This window comes from Dendrobates tinctorius, unplaced genomic scaffold (genome assembly GCF_039654945.1).
Source record: "Dendrobates tinctorius isolate UK_male_01 unplaced genomic scaffold, ASM3965494v1 ptg000157l, whole genome shotgun sequence".
NCBI lineage: Eukaryota > Metazoa > Chordata > Amphibia > Anura > Dendrobatidae > Dendrobates > Dendrobates tinctorius.
The window spans coordinates 4,294,673-4,318,155 of NW_027361824.1; the positions used below are offsets into that span (position 1 = coordinate 4,294,673).

A 23,483-nucleotide genomic window follows, 5' to 3' on the forward strand; every position below is an offset into this window, starting at 1 on the left:
ACAAAGCTCTACACTGCAGATAAGCAAAGAAACTCACTTTACCTCATGATGCAAAATTTATTTGTGTGGAGCAAAGCAATCAACTGTAAACTGTACTGTTTACATCCACAGAGCGCCCCCTGCATTTCTCAGAGAAAGTGCTTCCCATCTTTCACTCTCAGGTCTCCAACAGCACCCATGTGATTGTGAAGAAAGACCCACACATGGACGCCATGCTGTTCTACATCAGTAAGTAGTCGCCGACCAGATCCTGCGCTTCTGCCTCTGAGCGAGTTATTCATTGTTAAGACTAAGCACTCCTCCTCCTTTCTTCAGAGAACCGAGTGGGAGATTCCAAGAACGGGATGATGAAGTTTAGAGAAGAAAGGAGTTTACTAGGATTCGTTCCTAATTTTCATGATCGATACTTTATGTTGAACAGTAGCGTGCTGCGAATGTACCGCGAAGTGAGGGTGAGTGTAACACAGCACCCCTAACCCCCGTGTAATGCAATTGTGAGACCCTGTTACCATCATCATCATCAACCTTTTTTATATACAGCGCAACAGGGCACTGATATTAAATCTGCCCCTATGTACAAGAATATAACTACTATAATACTGCTCCTATGTACAAGAATATAACTACTATAATACTGCTCCTATGTACAAGAATATAACTACTATAATACTGCTCCTATGTACAAGAATATAACTACTATAATACTGCTCCCTATGTACAAGAATATAACTACTATAATACTGCTCCTATGTACAAGAATATAACTACTATAATACTGCCCCTATGTACAAGAATATAACTACTATAATACTGCTCCCTATGTACAAGAATATAACTACTATAATACTGCTCCTATGTACAAGAATATAACTACTATAATACTGCTCCCTATGTACAAGAATATAACTACTATAATACTGCCCCTATGTACAAGAATATAACTACTATAATACTGCCCCTATGTACAAGAATATAACTACTATAATACTGCCCCTATGTACAAGAATATAACTACTGTAATACTGCCCCCTATGTACAAGAATATAACTACTATAATACTGCCTCCATGTACAAGAATATAATTACTATAATACTGCTCCTATGTACAAGAATATAACTACTATAATACTGTCCCCTATGTACAAAAATGTAACTACTATAATACTGCCCCCTATGTACAACAATATAACTACTATAATACTGCCCCCTATGTACAAGAATATAACTACTATAATACTGCCCCCTATGTACAAGAATATAACTACTATAATACTGCTCCTATGTACAAGAATATAACTACTATAATACTGCTCCTATGTACAAGAATATAACTACTATAATACTGCCCACTATGTACAAGAATATAACTACTATAATACTGCCCACTATGTACAAGAATATAACTACTATAATACTGCCCACTATGTACAAGAATATAGCTACTATAATACTTCTCCTATGTACAAGAATATAACTACTATAATACTGCCCCCTACATACAAGAATATAACTACTATAATATTGCCCCTATGTACAAGAATATAACTACTATAATACTGCCCCCTATGTACAAGAATATAATTACTATAATACTGCCCCCTATGTACAAGAATATAATTACTATAATACTGCTCCTATGTGCAAGAATATAATTACTATAATACTGCTCCTATGTGCAAGAATATAACTACTATAATACTGCCCACTATGTACAAGAATATAACTACTATAATACTGCTCCTATGTACAAGAATATAACTACTATAATACTGCTATGTACAAGAATATAACTATTATAATAATGCCCTCTATGTACAAGAATATAACTACTATAATACTGCCCCCTATGTACAAGAATATAACTACTATAATACTGCCCCTATGTACAGGAATATAACTACTATAATACTGCCCCCTATGTACAAGAATATAACTACTATAATACTGCCCCCTATGTACAAGAATATAACTACTATAATACTGCCCCCTATGTACAAGAATATAACTACTATAATACTGCCCCCTATGTACAAGAATATAACTACTATAATACTGCCCCCTATGTACAAGAATATAACTACTATAATACTGCCCCCTATGTACAAGAATATAACTACTATAATACTGCTCCTATGTACAAGAATCTAACTACTATAATACTGCTCCTATGTACAAGAATATAACTACTATAATACTGCCCAATATGTACAAGAATATAACTACTATAATACTGCCCACTATGTACAAGAATATATCTACTATAATAATGCCCCTATGAACAAGAATATAACTACTATAATACTGCCCCTATGTACAAGAATATAACTACTATAATACTGCCCCCTATGTACAGGAATATAACTACTATAATACTTCCCCTATGTACAAGAATATAACGACTATAATACTGCCCACTATGTACAAGAATATAACTACTATAATACTGCCCACTATGTACAAGAATATAACTACTATAATACTGCTCCCATGTGCAAGAATATAACTACTATAATACTGCCCCTATGAACAAGAATATAACTACTATAATACTGCCCCTATGTACAAGAATATAACTACTATAATACTGCCCCCTATGTACAAGAATATAACTAATATAATACTGGCCTTATGTACAGGAATATAACTACTATAATACTTCCCCTATGTACAAGAATATAACTACTATAATACTGCCCTCTATGTACAAGAATATGACTACTATAATACTGCCCTCTATGTACAAGAATATGAATACTATAATATAACTACTATAATACTGCCCCTATGTACAAAAATATAACTACTATAATACTGCTCCTATGTACAAGAATATAACTAATATAATACTGCCCCTATGTACAAGAATATAACTACTATAATACTGCCTCCTATGTACAAGAATATAACTACTATAATACTGTCCCTATGTACAAAAATATAACTACTATAATACTGCCCCTATGTACAAGAATATAACTACTATAATACTGCTCCTATGTACAAGAATATAACTACTATAATACTGCTCCTATGTACAAGAATATAACTACTATAATACTGCCCACTATGTACAAGAATAAAACTACTATAATACTGCCCCTATGAACAAGAATATAACTACTATAATACTGCCCCTATGTACAAGAATATAACTACTATAATACTGCCCCCTATGTACAAGAATATAACTACTATAATACTGCCCCCTATGTACAAGAATATAACTACTATAATACTGCTCCCTATGTACAAGAATATAACTACTATAATACTGCCCCCTATGTACAAGAATATAACTACTATAATACTGCCCCCTATGTACAAGAATATAACTACTATAATACTGCTCCTATGAACAAGAATATAACTACTATAATACTGCCCCCTATGTACAAGAATATAATTACTATAATACTGCTCCTATGTGCAAGAATATAATTACTATAATACTGCTCCTATGTGCAAGAATATAACTACTATAATACTGCCCACTATGTACAAGAATATAACTACTATAATACTGCTCCTATGTACAAGAATATAACTACTATAATACTGGTCCTATGTACAAGAATATAACTACTATAATACTGCCCTCTATGTACAAGAATATAACTACTATAATACTGCCCCCTATGTACAAGAATATAACTACTATAATACTGCCCCTATGTACAGGAATATAACTACTATAATACTTCCCCTATGTACAAGAATATAACTACTATAATACTGCCCTCTATGTACAAGAATATAACTACTATAATACTGCCCTCTATGTACAAGAATATAACTACTATAATACTGCTCCTATGTACAAGAATATAACTACTATAATACTGCCCCCTATGTACAAGAATATAATTACTATAATACTGCCCCTATGTACAAGAATATAACTACTATAATACTGCCCCTATGAACAAGAATATAACTACTATAATAATTCCCCTATGTACAGGAATATAACTACTATAATACTGCCCCTATGTACAAGAATATAACTACTATAATACTGCCCCTATGAACAAGAATATAACTACTAGAATACTGCCCTCTATGTACAAGAATATAACTACTATAATACTGCCTCCTATGTACAACAATATAACTACTAGAATACTGCCCTCTATGTACAAGAATATAACTACTATAATACTGCCTCCTATGTACAACAATATAACTACTATAATACTGCTCCTATGTACAAGAATATAACTACTATAATACTGTCCCCTATGTACAAAAATATAACTACTATAATACTGCCCCCTATGTACAATAATATAATTACTATAATACTGCCCCCTATGTACAATAATATAATTACTATAATACTGCTCCTATGTGCAAGAATATAACGACTATAATACTGCCCCCTATGTACAAGAATATAACTACTATAATACTGCCCCTATGTACAGGAATATAACTACTATAATACTTCCCCTATGTACAAGAATATAACTACTATAATACTTTCCCTATGTACAAGAATATAACTACTATAATACTGCCCTCTATGTACAAGAATATAACTACTATAATACTGCTCCTATGTACAAGAATATAACTACTAGAATACTGCCCTCTATGTACAAGAATATAACTACTATAATACTGCCTCCTATGTACAAGAATATAACTACTATAATACTGCTCCTATGTAAAAGAATATAACTACTATAATACTGCTCCTATGTACAAGAATATAACTACTAGAATACTGCCCACTATGTACAAGAATATAACTACTATAATACTGCCCACTATGTACAAGAATATAACTACTATAATACTGCCCACTATGTACAAGAATATAACTACTATAATACTGCCCCTATGAACAAGAATATAACTACTATAATACTGCCCCCTATGTACAAGAATATAACTACTATAATACTGCTCCTATGTACAAGAATATAACTACTAGAATACTGCCCTCTATGTACAAGAATATAACTACTATAATACTGCCCTCTATGTACAAGAATATAACTTCTATAATACTGCCTCCTATGTACAAGAATATAACTACTATAATACTGCCCTCTATGTACAAGAATATAACTACTATAATACTGCTCCTATGTACAAGAATATAACTACTAGAATACTGCCCTCTATGTACAAGAATATAACTACTATAATACTTCCCTCTATGTACAAGAATATAACTTCTATAATACTGCCTCCTATGTACAAGAATATAACTACTATAATACTGCCTCCTATGTACAAGAATATAACTACTATAATACTGCTCCTATGTACAAGAATATAACTACTATAATACTGCTCCTATGTACAAGAATATAACTACTATAATACTGCCCACTATGTACAAGAATATAACTACTATAATACTGCCCACTATGTACAAGAATATAACTACTATAATACTGCCCACTATGTACAAGAATATAACTACTATAATACTGCCCCTATGAACAAGAATATAACTACTATAATACTGCCCCCTATGTACAAGAATATAACTACTATAATACTGCCCCTATGTACAGGAATATAACTACTATAATACTGCCCCTATGTACAGGAATATAACTACTATGATACTTCCCCTATGTACAAGAATATAACTACTATAATACTGCTCCTATGTACAAGAATATAACTACTATAATACTGCCCCTATGTACAAGAATATAACTACTATAATACTGACCCCTATGTACAAGAATATAACTACTATAATACTGCTCCTATGTACAAGAATCTAACTACTATAATACTGCTCCTATGTACAAGAATATAACTACTATAATACTGCCCAATATGTACAAGAATATAACTACTATAATACTGCCCACTATGTACAAGAATATATCTACTATAATAATGCCCCTATGAACAAGAATATAACTACTATAATACTGCCCCCTATGTACAAGAATATAACTACTATAATACTGCCCCCTATGTACAAGAATGTAACTACTATAATACTGCCCCCTATGTACAAGAATGTAACTACTATAATACTGCCCCCTATGTACAAGAATATAACTACTATAATACTTCCCCTATGTACAGGAATATAACTACTATAATACTTCCCCTATGTACAAGAATATAACTACTATAATACTGCCTCCTATGTACAAGAATATAACTACTATAATACTGCCCCTATGTACAAAAATATAACTACTATAATACTGCTCCTATGTACAAGAATATAACTAATATAATACTGCCCCTATGTACAAGAATATAACTAATATAATACTGCCCCTATGTACAAGAATATAACTACTATAATACTGCCTCCTATGTACAAGAATATAACTACTATAACATAACTACTATAATACTGTCCCTATTGTCAAAAATATAACTACTATAATACTGCTCCTATGTACAAGAATATAACTACTATAATACTGCCCTCTATGTACAAGAATATAACTACTATAATACTGCCCACTATGTACAAGAATATAACTACTATAATACTGCCCCTATGAACAAGAATATAACTACTATAATACTGCCCCTATGTACAAGAATATAACTACTATAATACTGCCCCCTATGTACAAGAATATAACTACTATAATACTGCCCCCTATGTACAAGAATATAACTACTATAATACTGCCCCCTATGTACAAGAATATAACTACTATAATACTGCCCACTATGTACAAGAATATAACTACTATAATACTGCCTCCTATGTACAAGAATATAACTACTATAATACTGCCCCCATGTACAAGAATATAACTACTATAATACTTCCCCTATGTACAAGAATATAACTACTATAATACTGCCCCTATGTACAAGAATATAACTACTATAATACTGCTCCTATGTACAAGAATATAACTACTATAATACTGCCCACTATGTACAAGAATATAACTACTATAATACTGCCCCTATGAACAAGAATATAACTACTATAATACTGCCACTATGTACAAGAGTATAACTACTATAATACTGCCCCCTATGTACAAAAATATAACTACTATAATACTGCCCCTATGTACAGTAATATAACTACTATAATACTTCCCCTATGTACAAGAATATAACTACTATAATACTTCCCTCTATGTACAAGAATATAACTACTATAATACTGCTCCTATGTACAAGAATATAACTACTATAATACTGTCCCCTATGTACAAGAATGTAACTACTATAATACTGCCCCCTATGTACAAGAATATAACTACTATAATACTGCCCCCTATGTACAAGAATATAACTACTATAATACTGCCCCCTATGTACAAGAATGTAACTACTATAATACTGCCCCCTATGTACAAGAATGTAACTACTATAATACTGCCCCCTATGTACAAGAATATAACTACTATAATACTGCCCCCTATGTACAAGAATATAACTACTATAATACTGCCCCCTATGTACAAGAATATAACTACTCTAATACTGCCCCCTATGTACAAGAATATAACTACTATAATACTTCCCTTATGTACAAGAATATAACTACTATAATACTGCCCCTATGTACAGGAATCTAACTACTATAATACTTGCTCTTTGTACAAGAATATAACTACTATAATACTGCCTTCTATGTACAAGAATATAACTACTATAATACTGCCCTCTATGTACAAAAATATAACTACTATAATACTGCCCCCATGTACAAGAATATAGCTACTATAATACTGCCCCCATGTACAAGAATATAATTACTATAATACTGCCCCTATGTACAAGAGTATAACTACTATAATACTGCTCCTATGTACAAGAATATAACTACTATAATACTGCCCCTATGTACAAGAATATAACTACTATAATACTGCCCCTATGAACAAGAATATAACTACTATAATAATTCCCCTATGTTCAGGAATATAACTACTATAATACTGCCCCTATGTACAAGAATATAACTACTAAAATACTGCTCCTATGTACAAGAATATAACTACTATAATACTGCCCTCTATGTACAAGAATATAACTACTATAATACTGCCTCCTATGTATAAGAATATAACTACTATAATACTGCCTCCTATGTATAAGAATATAACTACTATAATACTGCTCCTATGTACAAGAATATAACTACTATAATACTGCCCCCTATGTACAAGAATATAACTACTATAATACTGCCCACTATGTACAAGAAAATAACTACTATAATACTGCCCCTATGAACAAGAATATAACTACTATAATACTGCCCCTATGTACAAGAATATAACTACTATAATACTGCCCCTATGTACAAAAATATAACTACTATAATACTGCCCTCTATGTACAAGAATATAACTACTATAATACTGCTCCTATGTACAAGAATATAACTACTATAATACTGTCCCCATGTACAAAAATGTAACTACTATAATACTGCCCCCTATGTACAAGAATATAACTACTATAATACTGCCCCCTATGTACAAGAATATAACTACTATAATACTGCCCCCTATGTACAAGAATATAACTACTATAATACTGCCCACTATGTACAAGAATATAACTACTATAATACTGCCCCTATGTACAAGAATATAACTACTATAATACTGCCCCCTATGTACAAGAATATAACTACTATAATATAACTACTATAATACTGCCCCTATGTACAAGAATATAACTACTATAATACTGCCCCCTATGTACAAGAATATAACTACTATAATACTGCCCCCTATGTACAAGAATATAACTACTATAATACTGCCCCTATGTACAGGAATATAACTACTATAATACTTCCCCTATGTACAAGAATATAACTACTATAATACTGCCTCCTATGTACAAGAATATAACTACTATAATATAACTACTATAATACTGCCCCTATGTACAAAAATATAACTACTATAATACTGCTCCTATGTACAAGAATCATAGAATCATAGAATCGTAGAGTTGGAAGGGACCTCCTGGGCCATCAGGTCCAACCCCCTGCTCAAAGCAGGATTCGCTAAATCATCCCAGTCAGATGTCTGTCCAGCCTCTGTTTGAAGACTTCCATTGAAGGAGAACTCACCACTTCTCGTGGCAGCCTGTTCCACTCATTGATCACTCTAACTGTCAAAAAGTTTTTTCTAATATCTAATCTGTGTCTCCTCCTATTCAGTTTCATCCCATTGCTTCTAGTCTTTCCTTGTGCAAATGAGAATAAAGTTGATCCTTCTACAATGTGACAGCCCTTTAGATATTTGTAGACAGCTATTAAGTCTCCTCTCAGTCTTCTCTTTTGCAAACTAAACATTCCCAAATCCTGCAACCTTTCCTCATAAGACAGGGTTTGCAGACCGGTCACCATTCTGGTCGCTCTTTTCTGAACTTGCTCCAGTTTGTTGATGTCTTTTTTTAAAATGTGGTGCCCAAAACTGGACACAATATTCCAGATGAGGTCTGACCAAAGAATATAACTAATATAATACTGCCCCTATGTACAAGAATATAACTACTATAATACTGCCTCCTATGTACAAGAATATAACTACTATAAATACTGCCCCCTATGTACAAGAATATAACTACTATAATACTGCCCCCTATGTACAAGAATATAACTACTATAATACTGCTCCTATGTACAAGAATCTAACTACTATAATACTGCTCCTATGTACAAGAATATAACTACTATAATACTGCCCAATATGTACAAGAATATAACTACTATAATACTGCCCACTATGTACAAGAATATAACTACTATAATACTGCCCCCTATGTACAAGAATATAACTAATATAATACTGGCCTTATGTACAGGAATATAACTACTATAATACTTCCCCTATGTACAAGAATATAACTACTATAATACTGCCCTCTATGTACAAGAATATAACTACTATAATATAACTACTATAATACTGCCCCTATGTACAAAAATATAACTACTATAATACTGCTCCTATGCACAAGAATATAACTAATATAATACTGCCCCTATGTACAAGAATATAACTACTATAATACTGCCCCTATGTACAAGAATATAACTACTATAATACTTCCCCTATGTACAAAAATGTAACTACTATAATACTGCCCCCTATGTACAAGAATATAACTACTATAATACTGCCCCCTATGTACAAGAATATAACTACTATAATACTGCCCCCTATGTACAAGAATATAACTACTATAATACTGCTCCTATGTACAAGAATCTAACTACTATAATACTGCTCCTATGTACAAGAATATAACTACTATAATACTGCCCAATATGTACAAGAATATAACTACTATAATACTGCCCACTATGTACAAGAATATATCTACTATAATAATGCCCCTATGAACAAGAATATAACTACTATAATACTGCCCCTATGTACAAGAATATAACTACTATAATACTGCCCCATGTACAAGAATATAACTACTATAATACTGCCCCTATGTACAAGAATATAACTACTATAATACTGCCCCTATGTACAAGAATATAACTACTATAATACTGCTCCTATGTGCAAGAATATAACTACTATAATACTGCCCACTATGTACTAGAATATAACTACTATAATACTGCCCCTATGAACAAGAATATAACTACTATAATACTGCCACTATGTACAAGAGTATAACTACTATAATACTGCCCCCTATGTACAAAAATATAACTACTATAATACTGCCCCTATGTACAGTAATATAACTACTATAATACTGCCCCCTATGTACAAGAATGTAACTACTATAATACTGCCCCCTATGTACAAGAATGTAACTACTATAATACTGCCCCCTATGTACAAGAATATAACTACTATAATACTGCCCCCTATGTACAAGAATATAACTACTATAATACTGCCCCCTATGTACAAAATTAACTACTATAATACTGCCCCTATGTACAGGAATCTAACTACTATAATACTTACTCTGTGTACAAGAATATAACTACTATAATACTGCCCCCTATGTACAAGAATGTAACTACTATAATACTGCCCCCTATGTACACGAATATAACTACTATAATACTGCCCCCTATGTACAAGAATATAACTACTATAATACTGCCCCCTATATACAAAAATAACTACTATAATACTGCCCCTATGTACAGGAATCTAACTACTATAATACTTACTCTATGTACAAGAATATAACTACTATAATACTGCCTCTATGTACAAGAATATAACTACTATAATACTGCCCCCTATGTACAAGAATATAACTACTATAATACTGCCCCCTATGTACAAGAATATAACTACTATAATACTGCCCCCTATGTACAAAAATAACTACTATAATACTGCCCCTATGTACCGGAATCTAACTACTATAATACTTACTCTATGTACAAGAATATAACTACTATAATACTGCCTTCTATGTACAAGAATATAACTACTATAATACTGCCTTCTATGTACAAGAATATAACTACTATAATACTGCCTTCTATGTACAAGAATATAACTACTATAATACTGCCCCCTATGTACAAAAATAACTACTATAATACTGCCCCTATGTACAGGAATCTAACTACTATAATACTGCCTTCTATGTACAAGAATATAACTACTATAATACTGCCCCTATGTACAGGAATCTAACTACTATAATACTGCCTTCTATGTACAAGAATATAACTACTATAATACTGCCTTCTATGTACAAGAATATAACTACTATAATTCTGCCCCTATGTACAAGAATGTAACTACTATAATACTGCCCCCTATGTACAAGAATATAACTACTATAATACTGCCCCCTATGTACAAGAATATAACTACTATAATACTGCCCCCTATGTACAAAAATAACTACTATAATACTGCCCCTATGTACAGGAATCTAACTACTATAATATTTACTCTATGTACAAGAATATAACTACTATAATACTGCCTTCTATGTACAAGAATATAACTACTATAATACTGCCCCCTATGTACAAAAATATAACTACTATAATACTGCCCCCATGTACAAGAATATAACTACTATAATACTGCCCCCATGTACAAGAATATAATTACTATAATACTGCCCCTATGTACAAGAATATAACTACTATAATACTGCTCCTATGTACAAGAATATAACTACTATAATACTGCTCCTATGTACAAGAATATAACTACTATAATACTGCCTTCTATGTACAAGAATATAACTACTATAATACTGCCTTCTATGTACAAGAATATAACTACTATAATACTGCCCCCTATGTACAAAAATATAACTACTATAATACTGCCCCCATGTACAAGAATATAACTACTATAATACTGCCCCCATGTACAAGAATATAATTACTATAATACTGCCCCTATGTACAAGAATATAACTACTATAATACTGCCCCTATGTACAAGAATATAACTACTATAATACTGCTCCTATGTACAAGAATATAACTACTATAATACTGCTCCTATGTACAAGAATATAACTACTATAATACTGGCCCCTATGTACAAGAATATAACTACTATAATACTGCCCCCTATGTAGACAGGTTAATTGGTCGTTATTTAACCCTTTGTAGACTGCAGAGCTTTCTGATTCCTGCCTGGTGCGCTCAGTAACCCTTTCTGTGCTGGGTTAGGTGTCGTGTCCCCGTGCACTGTGTAGCTTTGCTCTTTCTTGTCCGTGCCTTATGTAACCGCCGTCCTTTATTAAGCAGAACACGAGGCAGCACAGATTATCCTCGGATAGCGGGAGTGAGGTGAGAGGTTTGCGGTGTTTGAACCCTGCGGTGCGGGTGATGGATTCTCTCTCACTTCTGGTGTCAGTTCACGCACCAATCATTAAATGGCTGTACATATTGGGAGTAGTAGTTATGCTGACTCCTGTGATTTTTTTTGCTCCTTCCTTCTGTTTATGGGTTGAACGTTCCTTCACATCCTGTGCTTCGTTCACATCCAGAGCTGCAGGAGCCAGGCTGACGTGAGGCTCTTCTTGGAGCTGCAGCTTTGGTTGTTAGTTCTGCTTCACTTTCTCTGCACATTTGTTTTCCGTGCTGCAGTCGCTGGCCGTTTTTCTGCAGCTCTGGATGTGATCAGAGTAAAGGTCAGGAAATTACTGAACATTAGGAAAGGATTTGTAAAGCAAGGAATCCATGCGGTTACTGAATATGAAGTCTTAAAAATGGGGTTCCTGTCTCTTTATGAGCGTCATCATTAAAGGGAAAGTGTCCAGATTTTTGTAAATAAATAAGTTCTACAACTTTCTAATCGACTTTGTGTAAAGAAAAAAAAAAATGTCCCCTAACTGTGGGACAGCAAGCAGAGACTGAAATGCTGCTGTAATCTCACAGCTGAGGGTTTGTCACAATTGTATATAGTCAAGAAATATTCCTCATCCAGTGTTAGGACAGGGGTCACTTGTGATTTTGGGAGTAACCCTTTAACCACAGCAGCAGCGCAAATCTGGCTTCAGTGCTGAGAGGTGTCACATTGTTACAGGTGACACGCTGTATCTGCCGGAACCTCACAGATTAGTGTGCGGACTGGACGCAATTGTCACAGATCCTCTGCTGTGATAAGAATTGGTCATGGTGGGTTTACTGGATATAATGTCCTGATGACTTCGTTACAGTGTGTCGGTGCAGGTCGTGTCTGGAGTCCACAGTGGTGTCTGTCGACACAAACCTTCCGCTGTGAGAAGTGATCAGAATCCTCGGCCACATTCTGTCCATTCACTGACAGCGGCAGAAATGTGGCCGACTCTGACATATTGGATCACAAAGTCTGTTGGAAAGTGGCGGAGGGTATTATGTGCTGATTGTTGGCGCACAATGGGTGGATGGGGACGGATGGGAGAACATAAAGAAAGACATTAACTGACCCATTGTGCCGCAGAGTCACCGGCCGGAGAAGGAGTGGAGCATCAAGAACCTGACGGTGCTTCTGGGCATCAGGACGAAGGTCCGAGCACCCACCAGGTACGAAGTATTACATCTGCAGAGCGTCGCACCCCCTGCCTCCTGCCTGATCCACCGCTAGAGATCTGCACAACATTGCTTCTCCTGCTCGCTACAGAATATCACTCCTCTGGAGCTCTGCAGATCATTGCTCCCTCCTGCCCATGATACATAGTGATAAGTGCTGCAGGATATTACTCCTCTGGAGCTCTGCAGACCATTGCTCCTTCCATCCCCTGATACATAGTGATAAGTGCTGCAGGTCATTACTCCTCTGTAGCTCTGAAGACCATTGCTCCCTCCATCCCCTGATACATAGTGATAAGTGCTGCAGGATATTACTCCTCTGGAGCTCTGCAGATCATTGCTCCCTCCATCCCCTGATATATAGTGATAAGTGCTGCAGGATATCACTCCTCTGGAGCTCTGCAGATCATTGCTCCCTCCATCCCCTGATATATAGTGATAAGTGCTGCAGGATATCACTCATCTGGAGCTCTGCAGATCATTGCTCCCTCCATCCCGTGATACATAGTGATAAGTTCTGCAGGTCATTACTCCTCTGGAGCTCTGCAGATCATTGCTCCCTCCATCCCCTGATACATAGTGATAAGTTCTGCAGGTCATTACTCCTCTGGAGCTCTGTAGATCATTGCTCCCTCCATCCCCTGATACATAGGGATAAATGCTGCAGGATATTACTCCTCTGGAGCTCTGCAGACCATTGCTCCTTCCATCCCCTGATACATAGTGATAAGTGCTACAGGTCATTACTCCTCTGTAGCTCTGAAGACCATTGCTCCCTCCATCCCCTGATACATAGTGATAAGTGCTGCAGGATATTACTCCTCTGGAGCTCTGCAGATCATTGCTCCCTCCATCCCCTGATATATAGTGATAAGTGCTGCAGGATATCACTCATCTGGAGCTCTGCAGATCATTGCTCCCTCCATCCCCTGATACATAGTGATAAGTTCTGCAGGTCATTACTCCTCTGGAGCTCTGCAGATCATTGCTCCCTCCATCCCCTGATACATAGTGATAAGTTCTGCAGGTCATTACTCCTCTGGAGCTCTGCAGATCATTGCTCCCTCCATCCCCTGATACATAGTGATAAGTTCTGCAGGTCATTACTCCTCTGGAGCTCTGTAGATCATTGCTCCCTCCATCCCCTGATACATAGGGATAAATGCTGCAGGATATTACTCCTCTGGAGCTCTGCAGATCATTGCTCCCTCCATCCCCTGATATATAGTGATAAGTGCTGCAGGATATTACTCCTATGGAGCTCTGCAGATCATTGCTCCCTCCATCCCCTGATACATAGTGATAAGTGCTGCAGGTCATTACTCCCCTGGAGCTCTGCAGATCATTGCTCCCTCTTGCCCATGATACATAGTGATAAGCTCTGCAGATCATTGCTCCCTGCAGGCCCCGGTGTCCCCTCTTTGTCCACCAGGTGGCGGCGTTCCTCCGCTCCTTGTTTGGCCTCGGTCAGGCAATCAGATGTCTGCGGTTCTGTCTCCAGCGCAGCAGGATCCGCGCTCACCTGTGTATGAGGACGGGCGGCCGCGATGTCAGAGGGCAGCACCCGCCCTGTCATGGAAACTCTGCCCGTTGCTAAGACACACAAGAGCCGGGCACTAAGGGGTTAACCCCTCGCATTCTCCGCAGCTCAGTCCTGAGGTATTAAAGGGTCTGACACCCTCCACCCCGCATTTATGGTAAAGCCGGAAATGATCGCTGCAAATGAAGCATGGCGCCGCCACAGACCGGGCTCTTCCTTTATTCCGCGCTTCCATGGTTACCGGCGTCGCTGAGACGTCTCCATTTCTGTAAGATGCAGATTATGTAGGGATCAGTGCGCACTGTGCTCGGCCGCAGAGCTCGCAATCCAATGCCTCTGCCCCAGAGACGCCGTGCCGACAGACTGACAAGCTGTGGGCTCTGATCACACATTTCCATGGGGGTCCCGTCATCAGACTGCAGGGTCCGTCTTATCACCCCTTTACACCAAGGCGAGCCTCTGCTCCGTCACGTCACCCACCACACCGCAAGAGCTCCATGCACCGAGCTGCAGTGTAAAGCATGGGGGAGGGATAGTACAGCTTCCTCTGTATGATGGCGCTGTGATTGGCGGCGTGCCCACAGCACAACTGCTGAGATGTTCGTGTCTGTGTTTCAGTTGGGGCTTCACCATCCTGTGCAAGAACGAGCGGAATGAAAAGAGTCAGTGGTGAGAAAAGCCAACAAATATCTATCCATCTACAAGGGCTTGTAAAAGTATTCACACCCTTGGCTTTTTACCTATTTTGTTACATTACAACCTGTGTGTAAATATTTTTGTAATCTGATTTGTGTCATGCATCAGCACCAAAAATATAGGCATAAAATGTATTTATGGGATCAAATAACTAAAAATTGGCACGTGCATATGTATTCACCCCTTTTGCTATGAAGCTACTTAAAATTTCTGGTGCAAGCAATTCCTTTCCTAAGTCCAATGCTTAGTGACAGGACGTCCTCTGTGTGCAATCTAAGTGCAACATAGTCTGTCAGTCTATACACTTTACCTTTCCTGAAAGGCCACAGAGGCTGCAACACCATTAACAGAAGGCGCCACTAACCAAACACCACCATGAAGACCAGGGAGATCTCCAAACACCACCACGAAGACCAAGGAGATCTCCAAACACCACCAATGAAGACCAAGGAGATCTCCAAACACCACCATGAAGACCAGGGAGATCTCCAAACACCACCATGAAGACCAGGGAGATCTCCAAACACCACCATGAAGACCAGGGAGATCACCAAACACCACCATGAAGACCAGGGAGATCACCAAACACCACCAATGAAGACCAAGGAGATCTCCAAACACCACCAATGAAGACCAAGGAGATCTCCAAACACCACCAATGAAGACCAAGGAGATCTCCAAACACCACCAATGAAGACCAAGGAGATCTCCAAACACCACCAATGAAGACCAAGGAGATCTCCAAACACCACCAATGAAGACCAAGGAGATCTCCAAACACCACCAATGAAGACCAAGGAGATCTCCAAACACCACCAATGAAGACCAAGGAGATCTCCAAACACCACCAATGAAGACCAAGGAGATCTCCAAACACCACCAATGAAGACCAAGGAGATCTCCAAACACCACCAATGAAGACCAAGGAGATCTCCAAACACCACCAATGAAGACCAAGGAGATCTCCAAACACCACCAATGAAGACCAAGGAGATCTCCAAACACCACCAATGAAGACCAAGGAGATCTCCAAACACCACCAATGAAGACCAAGGAGATCTCCAAACACCACCAATGAAGACCCGGGAGATCTTTAAAAACACCACCAATGAAGACCCGGGAGATCTTTAAAAACACCACCAATGAAGACCCGGGAGATCTTTAAAAACACCACCAATGAAGACCCGGGAGATCTTTAAAAACACCACCAATGAAGACCCGGGAGATCTTTAAAAACACCACCAATGAAGACCCGGGAGATCTTTAAAAACACCACCAATGAAGACCCGGGAGATCTTTAAAAACACCACCAATGAAGACCCGGGAGATCTTTAAAAACACCACCAATGAAGACCCGGGAGATCTTTAAAAACACCACCAATGAAGACCCGGGAGATCTTTAAAAACACCACCAATGAAGACCCGGGAGATCTTTAAAAACACCACCAATGAAGACCCGGGAGATCTTTAAAAACACCACCAATGAAGACCCGGGAGATCTTTAAAAACACCACCAATGAAGACCCGGGAGATCTTTAAAAACACCACCAATGAAGACCCGGGAGATCTTTAAAAACACCACCAATGAAGACCCGGGAGATCTTTAAAAACACCACCAATGAAGACCCGGGAGATCTTTAAAAACACCACCAATGAAGACCCGGGAGATCTTTAAAAACACCACCAATGAAGACCCGGGAGATCTTTAAAAACACGTCAGGGACAGAGTTGTTGAGAAGTCAGGGTTGGGTTATAGAAAATAATCTCAATCTCTGATGATCCCCCAGAGCCCCATCAAAGCCATTATCATCAAATAGAAATAACATGTTACCACATCAAACCTGCCCAGAGTTGGTGGCCCATCAAAACTCTCAGCCCGAGCAAGGAGGGCATTAATCAGAGAGGCAGCACAGAGAAAACCCTGAAGAAGTGGCAGAGTTCCCATGCAGAGACTGGAGTACCTGTCCATACGACCATAAGCCTTTATGGAACAGTGGGAAGAAAACTGTCTTTACTCACACACACAAATTCTAAGGCTTGTTTTGAGGACATGTTGGAGAGTCCCCAAATGTATGGAGGAAGGTGCTGGGGTCAGATAAGACCAAAATTTAACTTTTAGGCCACCAAGGTAAACCCTACAGTGGGTATGGAAAGTATTCAGACCCCTTTAAATTTTTCCCTCTTTGTTTCATTGCAGCCATTTGGTAAATTCAGGAAAGTTCATTTTTTCTCATTAATGTGTACTCTGCACCCCATCTTGGCTGAAAAAAAAACAGAAATGTAGAAATTTTTGCAAATTTATTAAAAAAGAAAAACTGAAATTTCACATGGTCATAAGTATCCAGACGCTTTGCTCAGACACTCATATGTAAGTCACCTGCTGTCCATTTCCTTGTGATCCTCCTTTAGATGGTTCTACTCCTTCATTGGAGTCCAGCTGTGTGTAATTATACTGATAGGACTTGATGTGTAAAGGCGCACACCTGCCTGTATAAGACCTCCCAGCTCACAGTGCATGTCAGACCAAATGAGAATCATGAGGCCAAAGGAACTGGCCAAGGAGCTCAGAGACAGAATTGTGGCAAGGCACAGATCTGGCCAAGGTTACAAAAGAATTTCTGCAGTACTCAAGGTTCCTAAGATCACTGTGGCCGAGCTCCACAGATGCAGTAGGGAGATGGGAGAAAGTTCCACAAAGTCAACTATCACTGCAGCCCTCCACCAGTCGGGCCTTTATGGCAGAGTGGCCTGATGGAGGCCTCTCCTCAGTGCCAGACATAGGAAATCCTGCATAGAGTTTGCTAAAAAACACATGAAGGACTCCCAGACTATGATAAATAATAATCTCTGGTCTGATGAGACGAACATATAACTTTTTGGTGATAATTCTAAGCAGTGTGTGTGGAGAAAACCAGGCACTGCTCATCTCCTGCCCAATACAATCCCAGCAGTGAAACATGGAGGTGGCAGCATCATGCTATGGGGGTGTTTTTCAGCTGCAGGGACCGGACGACTGGTTACCATTGAAGGAAACATGAATGTGGCCAAGTATAGAGATATCCTTGATGAAAACCTCTTCCAGAGTGATCTGGACCTCAGACTTGGCCAAAGGTTCACCTTCCAACAAGACTATGACCCTAAGCACACTGCTAAAATAACAAAGGAGTGGCTTCAGAACAACTCTGTGACCATTCCTGACTGGCCCAGCCAGAGCCCTGACCTAAACCCAATTGAGCATCTCTGGAGAGACCTGAAAATGGCTGTCCACCAACGCTCACCATCCAACCTGACGGAACTGGCCGAGGATCCCCAAATCCAGGGGTGAAAAACTTGTGGCATCATTCCCAAGAAGACTCATGGCTGTATTAGCTCAAAAGGTGCATCTACTCGATACTGAGTGTCCTGAACTGGGCGGGTGTGGTTGCCCCCAGTTGTCAGGGATTTACTATTTATTAGTGGTCGTGGGTCCTATAACCACCCACAACTTTTGTTTCCACCTTCAGTTCCGGAAGCATGTAAGTGTTCTGTGTGGCCGAGTCACAGCCCAGACCTTTAGTCCGACGTAGAATCTGTGGTCAGACTTGAAGATCGCTGTTCACCAGACGAAAGCATCTAACGTGAAGGAGCTGAAGCAGTTTTGCCTTGAGGAATGGGCAAAAATCCCAGTGGCAAAGTGTGGAAAGCTCATCGAGACTTATCCAAAGTGACTTGTAGCTGTATTTGCTGCAAAAGGAGGCTCTACAAAGTAATGACATGAGGGGGGTGAATACTTATATACATTGAAGTTTTCACTTATTTTATCACAATTGATGTTTGTTTCATAATATAAAGAAAACAAAATTGTAGCCACTAGTGATGAGCAGTTGTGCTCGCTACTCGAGTTATCTGAGCATGCTCAAGTCTCAACCGAGTATTGCCGTTGCTAGGATGCGATGCTTGGATCCCTGCCACTAGTAGCCATGTTCTTTACATGATCTGACGCAAACCCTAAAAACGCAGTGAAATTCCAGGCTGTGAGGTAGAAAAACACAAAAAATTTCACGGGGGTGAATACTTTTGCAAGCCACTGTATGTATGTATTGATCTATCTATATCTATTATCTATCATCTGTTATCTATCTATCATCTATCTGTTATATATCTATCTATCTTACACCTTCTCTTTGTTACGCAGGTATCTGTGTTGCGATTCGGTTGGTGAAATGAGGCAATGGTTCGCAGCCTTTATGTTTGTTCAGGTTTGTTATTGATGCCCCCGGGGTAAATCTGTGTCAGCAGGGGGCGCTGCTCCTTCTTCACACTGCTGATACGTGGGGTGGCTCAATGTATCATTGCCATCTCTGTGTGTCATTGTGGTGACTGTTGTTCTCTGTTTGCCCGCAGTATGGCAGCCTGTGGCCGGAGCACGGCATGGTGGTGAGACCTCAGATCTCCCAGCTGGACTCATTGGGGAACCTTTCCCTCATTCCTATACGTGGAAGTGAGACGGATATAAGGAGGAGTATGGCAGCCTTCACCACGGACCCGCTCACGGTGAGTGACATCACAGAGGGTATGGAACGTGTAATACCTACATGTAGTGCCTGCCGCCCCTGATATCGTCTATACTGTTCCTGCCGCCGCTGATATCGTCTGTACTGCACCTGCCATCCCTGATATCATCTATACTGCACCTGCCACCCCTGATATCGTCTGTACTGCACCTGCCACCCCTGATATCGTCTATACTGCACCTGCCACCCCTGATATCATCTATACTGCACCTGCCACCCCTGATATCGTCTGTACTGCACCTGCCACCCCTGATATCATCTATACTGCACCTGCCACCCCTGATATCATCTATACTGCACCTGCCACCCCTGATATCGTCTGTACTGCACCTGCCACCCCTGATATCGTCTATACTGCACCTGCCGCCGCTGATATCGTCTATACTGCACCTGCCGCCGCTGATATCGTCTATACTGTACCTGCCGCCACTGATATCGTCTGTACTGCACCTGCCATCCCTGATATCGTCTGTACTGCCACTGCCGCCGCTGATATAGTCTGTACTGCACCTGCCACCGCTGATATCGTCTATACTGCACCTGCCATCCCTGATATCATCTATACTGCACCTGCCACCGCTGATATCGTCTGTACTGCACCTGCCGCCGCTGATATCATCTATGCTGCTCCTGCCACCGCTGATATCGTCTGTACTGCACCTGCCGCCCCTGATATCATCTGTACTGCACCTGCCGCCCCTGATATCATCTGTACTGCACCTGCCGCCCCTGATATCATCTGTACTGCACCTGCTGCCGCTGATATCATCTATGCTGCTCCTGCCACCCCTGATATCTATACTGCACCTGCCGCGCCTGATATCGTCTGTACTGCACCTGCCATCCCTGATATCGTCTATACTGCACCTGCCGCCCCTGATATCGTCTGTACTGCACCTGCCGCCGCTGATATCGTCTGTACTGCACCTGCCGCCGCTGATATCATCTGTACTGCACCTGCCGCCGCTGATATCGTCTGTACTGCACCTGCCGCCGCTGATATCGTCTGTACTGCACCTGCCGCCGCTGATATCGTCTGTACTGCACCTGCCGCCGCTGATATCGTCTGTACTGCACCTGCCGCCGCTGATATCGTCTGTACTGCACCTGCCGCCGCTGATATCGTCTGTACTGCACCTGCCGCCGCTGATATCGTCTGTACTGCACCTGCCGCCGCTGATATCGTCTGTACTGCACCTGCCGCCGCTGATATCGTCTGTACTGCACCTGCCGCCGCTGATATCGTCTGTACTGCACCTGCCGCCGCTGATATCGTCTGTACTGCACCTGCCGCCGCTGATATCGTCTGTACTGCACCTGCCGCCGCTGATATCGTCTGTACTGCACCTGCCGCCGCTGATATCGTCTGTACTGCACCTGCCGCCGCTGATATCGTCTGTACTGCACCTGCCGCCGCTGATATCGTCTGTACTGCACCTGCCGCCGCTGATGGCGTCTGTACTGCACCTGCCGCCGCTGATGGCGTCTGTACTGCACCTGCCGCCGCTGATAGCGTCTGTACTGCACCTGCCGCCGCTGATAGCGTCTGTACTGCACCTGCCGCTGCTGATAGCGTCTGTACTGCACCTGCCGCCGCTGATAGCGTCTGTACTGCACCTGCCGCCCCTGATATCGCCTGTACTGCACCTGCCGCCGCTGATATCGCCTGTACTGCACCTGCCGCCGCTTATATCGTCTGTACTGCACCTGCCGCCGCTTATATCGTCTATACTGCACCTGCCGCCAGTGTGTGTGTGTGTGTGTGTGTGTGTGTGTGTATATACATACACACACACTGCACCTGCCACCAGTGAGGTCATGAGATGCAGAAAAGGAGTCAGTGACCTCATTTATTGGAGTGTACATATTGTAGCCCCATGACAATATCTAATATCTGAAAGCCCCATTTTTCTGCCGTGGATCCTGCTGCAGTCCGCTCGCTGGGCTCTCACTGATACATTGCCGGTACAGAAGAGCTGCTGTAGGATCAGGTCGCACATTGGGGGTTACTGGTCCCTTAATTCTGTGTTGTTCCTGTGCTTTGTGTGAGCCGCGCTCCAATTATAAGGATGAGTGTTGTCTCATGTGCAGCGTATGATTAACGTCTCCATTGGAGATAAGAATGGCGGCGCAGTGATTGACGGCCTGTATCAGCCATGAGAGATAGGGACGCGTGGCTTCTCCGGCTGCAGAAGGTAGAGCGGGCGGGGGAGGGGAACGATCGTCATTTCATCTTCATTCCCTTTGATCACTTTAAACACAACTTAGATTTGGCCTAATCGCAGCTTACACGGAGTCATCTGAAACGCAGTGGAGATACCGGTCAGCGAGCATCGCTCCAGTCTACTTCCTCCATCATGGGGTCCGAATGGAAAACAGACTCCACATTGCCACGTTGTGGGGCACAATCCACTGATACGTCATCATCAAAGGTGTCCTCCGAAAGCCGCAGCTAGCTGTAATGAATAACAGTGGGACTAATTCACATGTGGACCCGATGACACATCCCTGCGGCGTCCTCCGATTCGGCTGCAGATTTGTTTATGCCTAAAGTTTGTCATAACCAAGAGCTGTTGCAGCACCGATGATATCGATATATAGCCCCCATGTGTCCCCCGGTGATGACACCATTTGTAAAGGTTACGCCCTCAGTGATGTCATCATATACACTGCATCCGGTGATGTCATCAGATACACTGCACTTGCTTTCGGTGATTTCTTCATACAGTAGTGT

General features: G+C 40.0%; 1 protein-coding gene across 5 annotated transcripts in view; it reads left to right on the top strand.

The window, feature by feature from the left end:
- Positions 1–23,483, top strand: part of ARAP1 (ArfGAP with RhoGAP domain, ankyrin repeat and PH domain 1) — a 252,136-nt gene that overhangs the window by 224,307 nt on the left and 4,346 nt on the right. For 4 of the 5 annotated variants that reach the window (XM_073548485.1, XM_073548484.1, XM_073548487.1 and 1 more), the window contains exons 27-33: positions 112–228; positions 316–452; positions 12,695–12,736; positions 13,872–13,954; positions 16,119–16,169; positions 20,371–20,434; positions 20,580–20,729. In XM_073548485.1, the coding sequence (XP_073404586.1) occupies positions 112–228; positions 316–452; positions 12,695–12,736; positions 13,872–13,954; positions 16,119–16,169; positions 20,371–20,434; positions 20,580–20,729 (644 nt within the window). The remainder of the gene's footprint in view (positions 1–111; positions 229–315; positions 453–12,694; positions 12,737–13,871; positions 13,955–16,118; positions 16,170–20,370; positions 20,435–20,579; positions 20,730–23,483) is intronic. The other variant, XM_073548488.1, reaches the window with a different exon arrangement.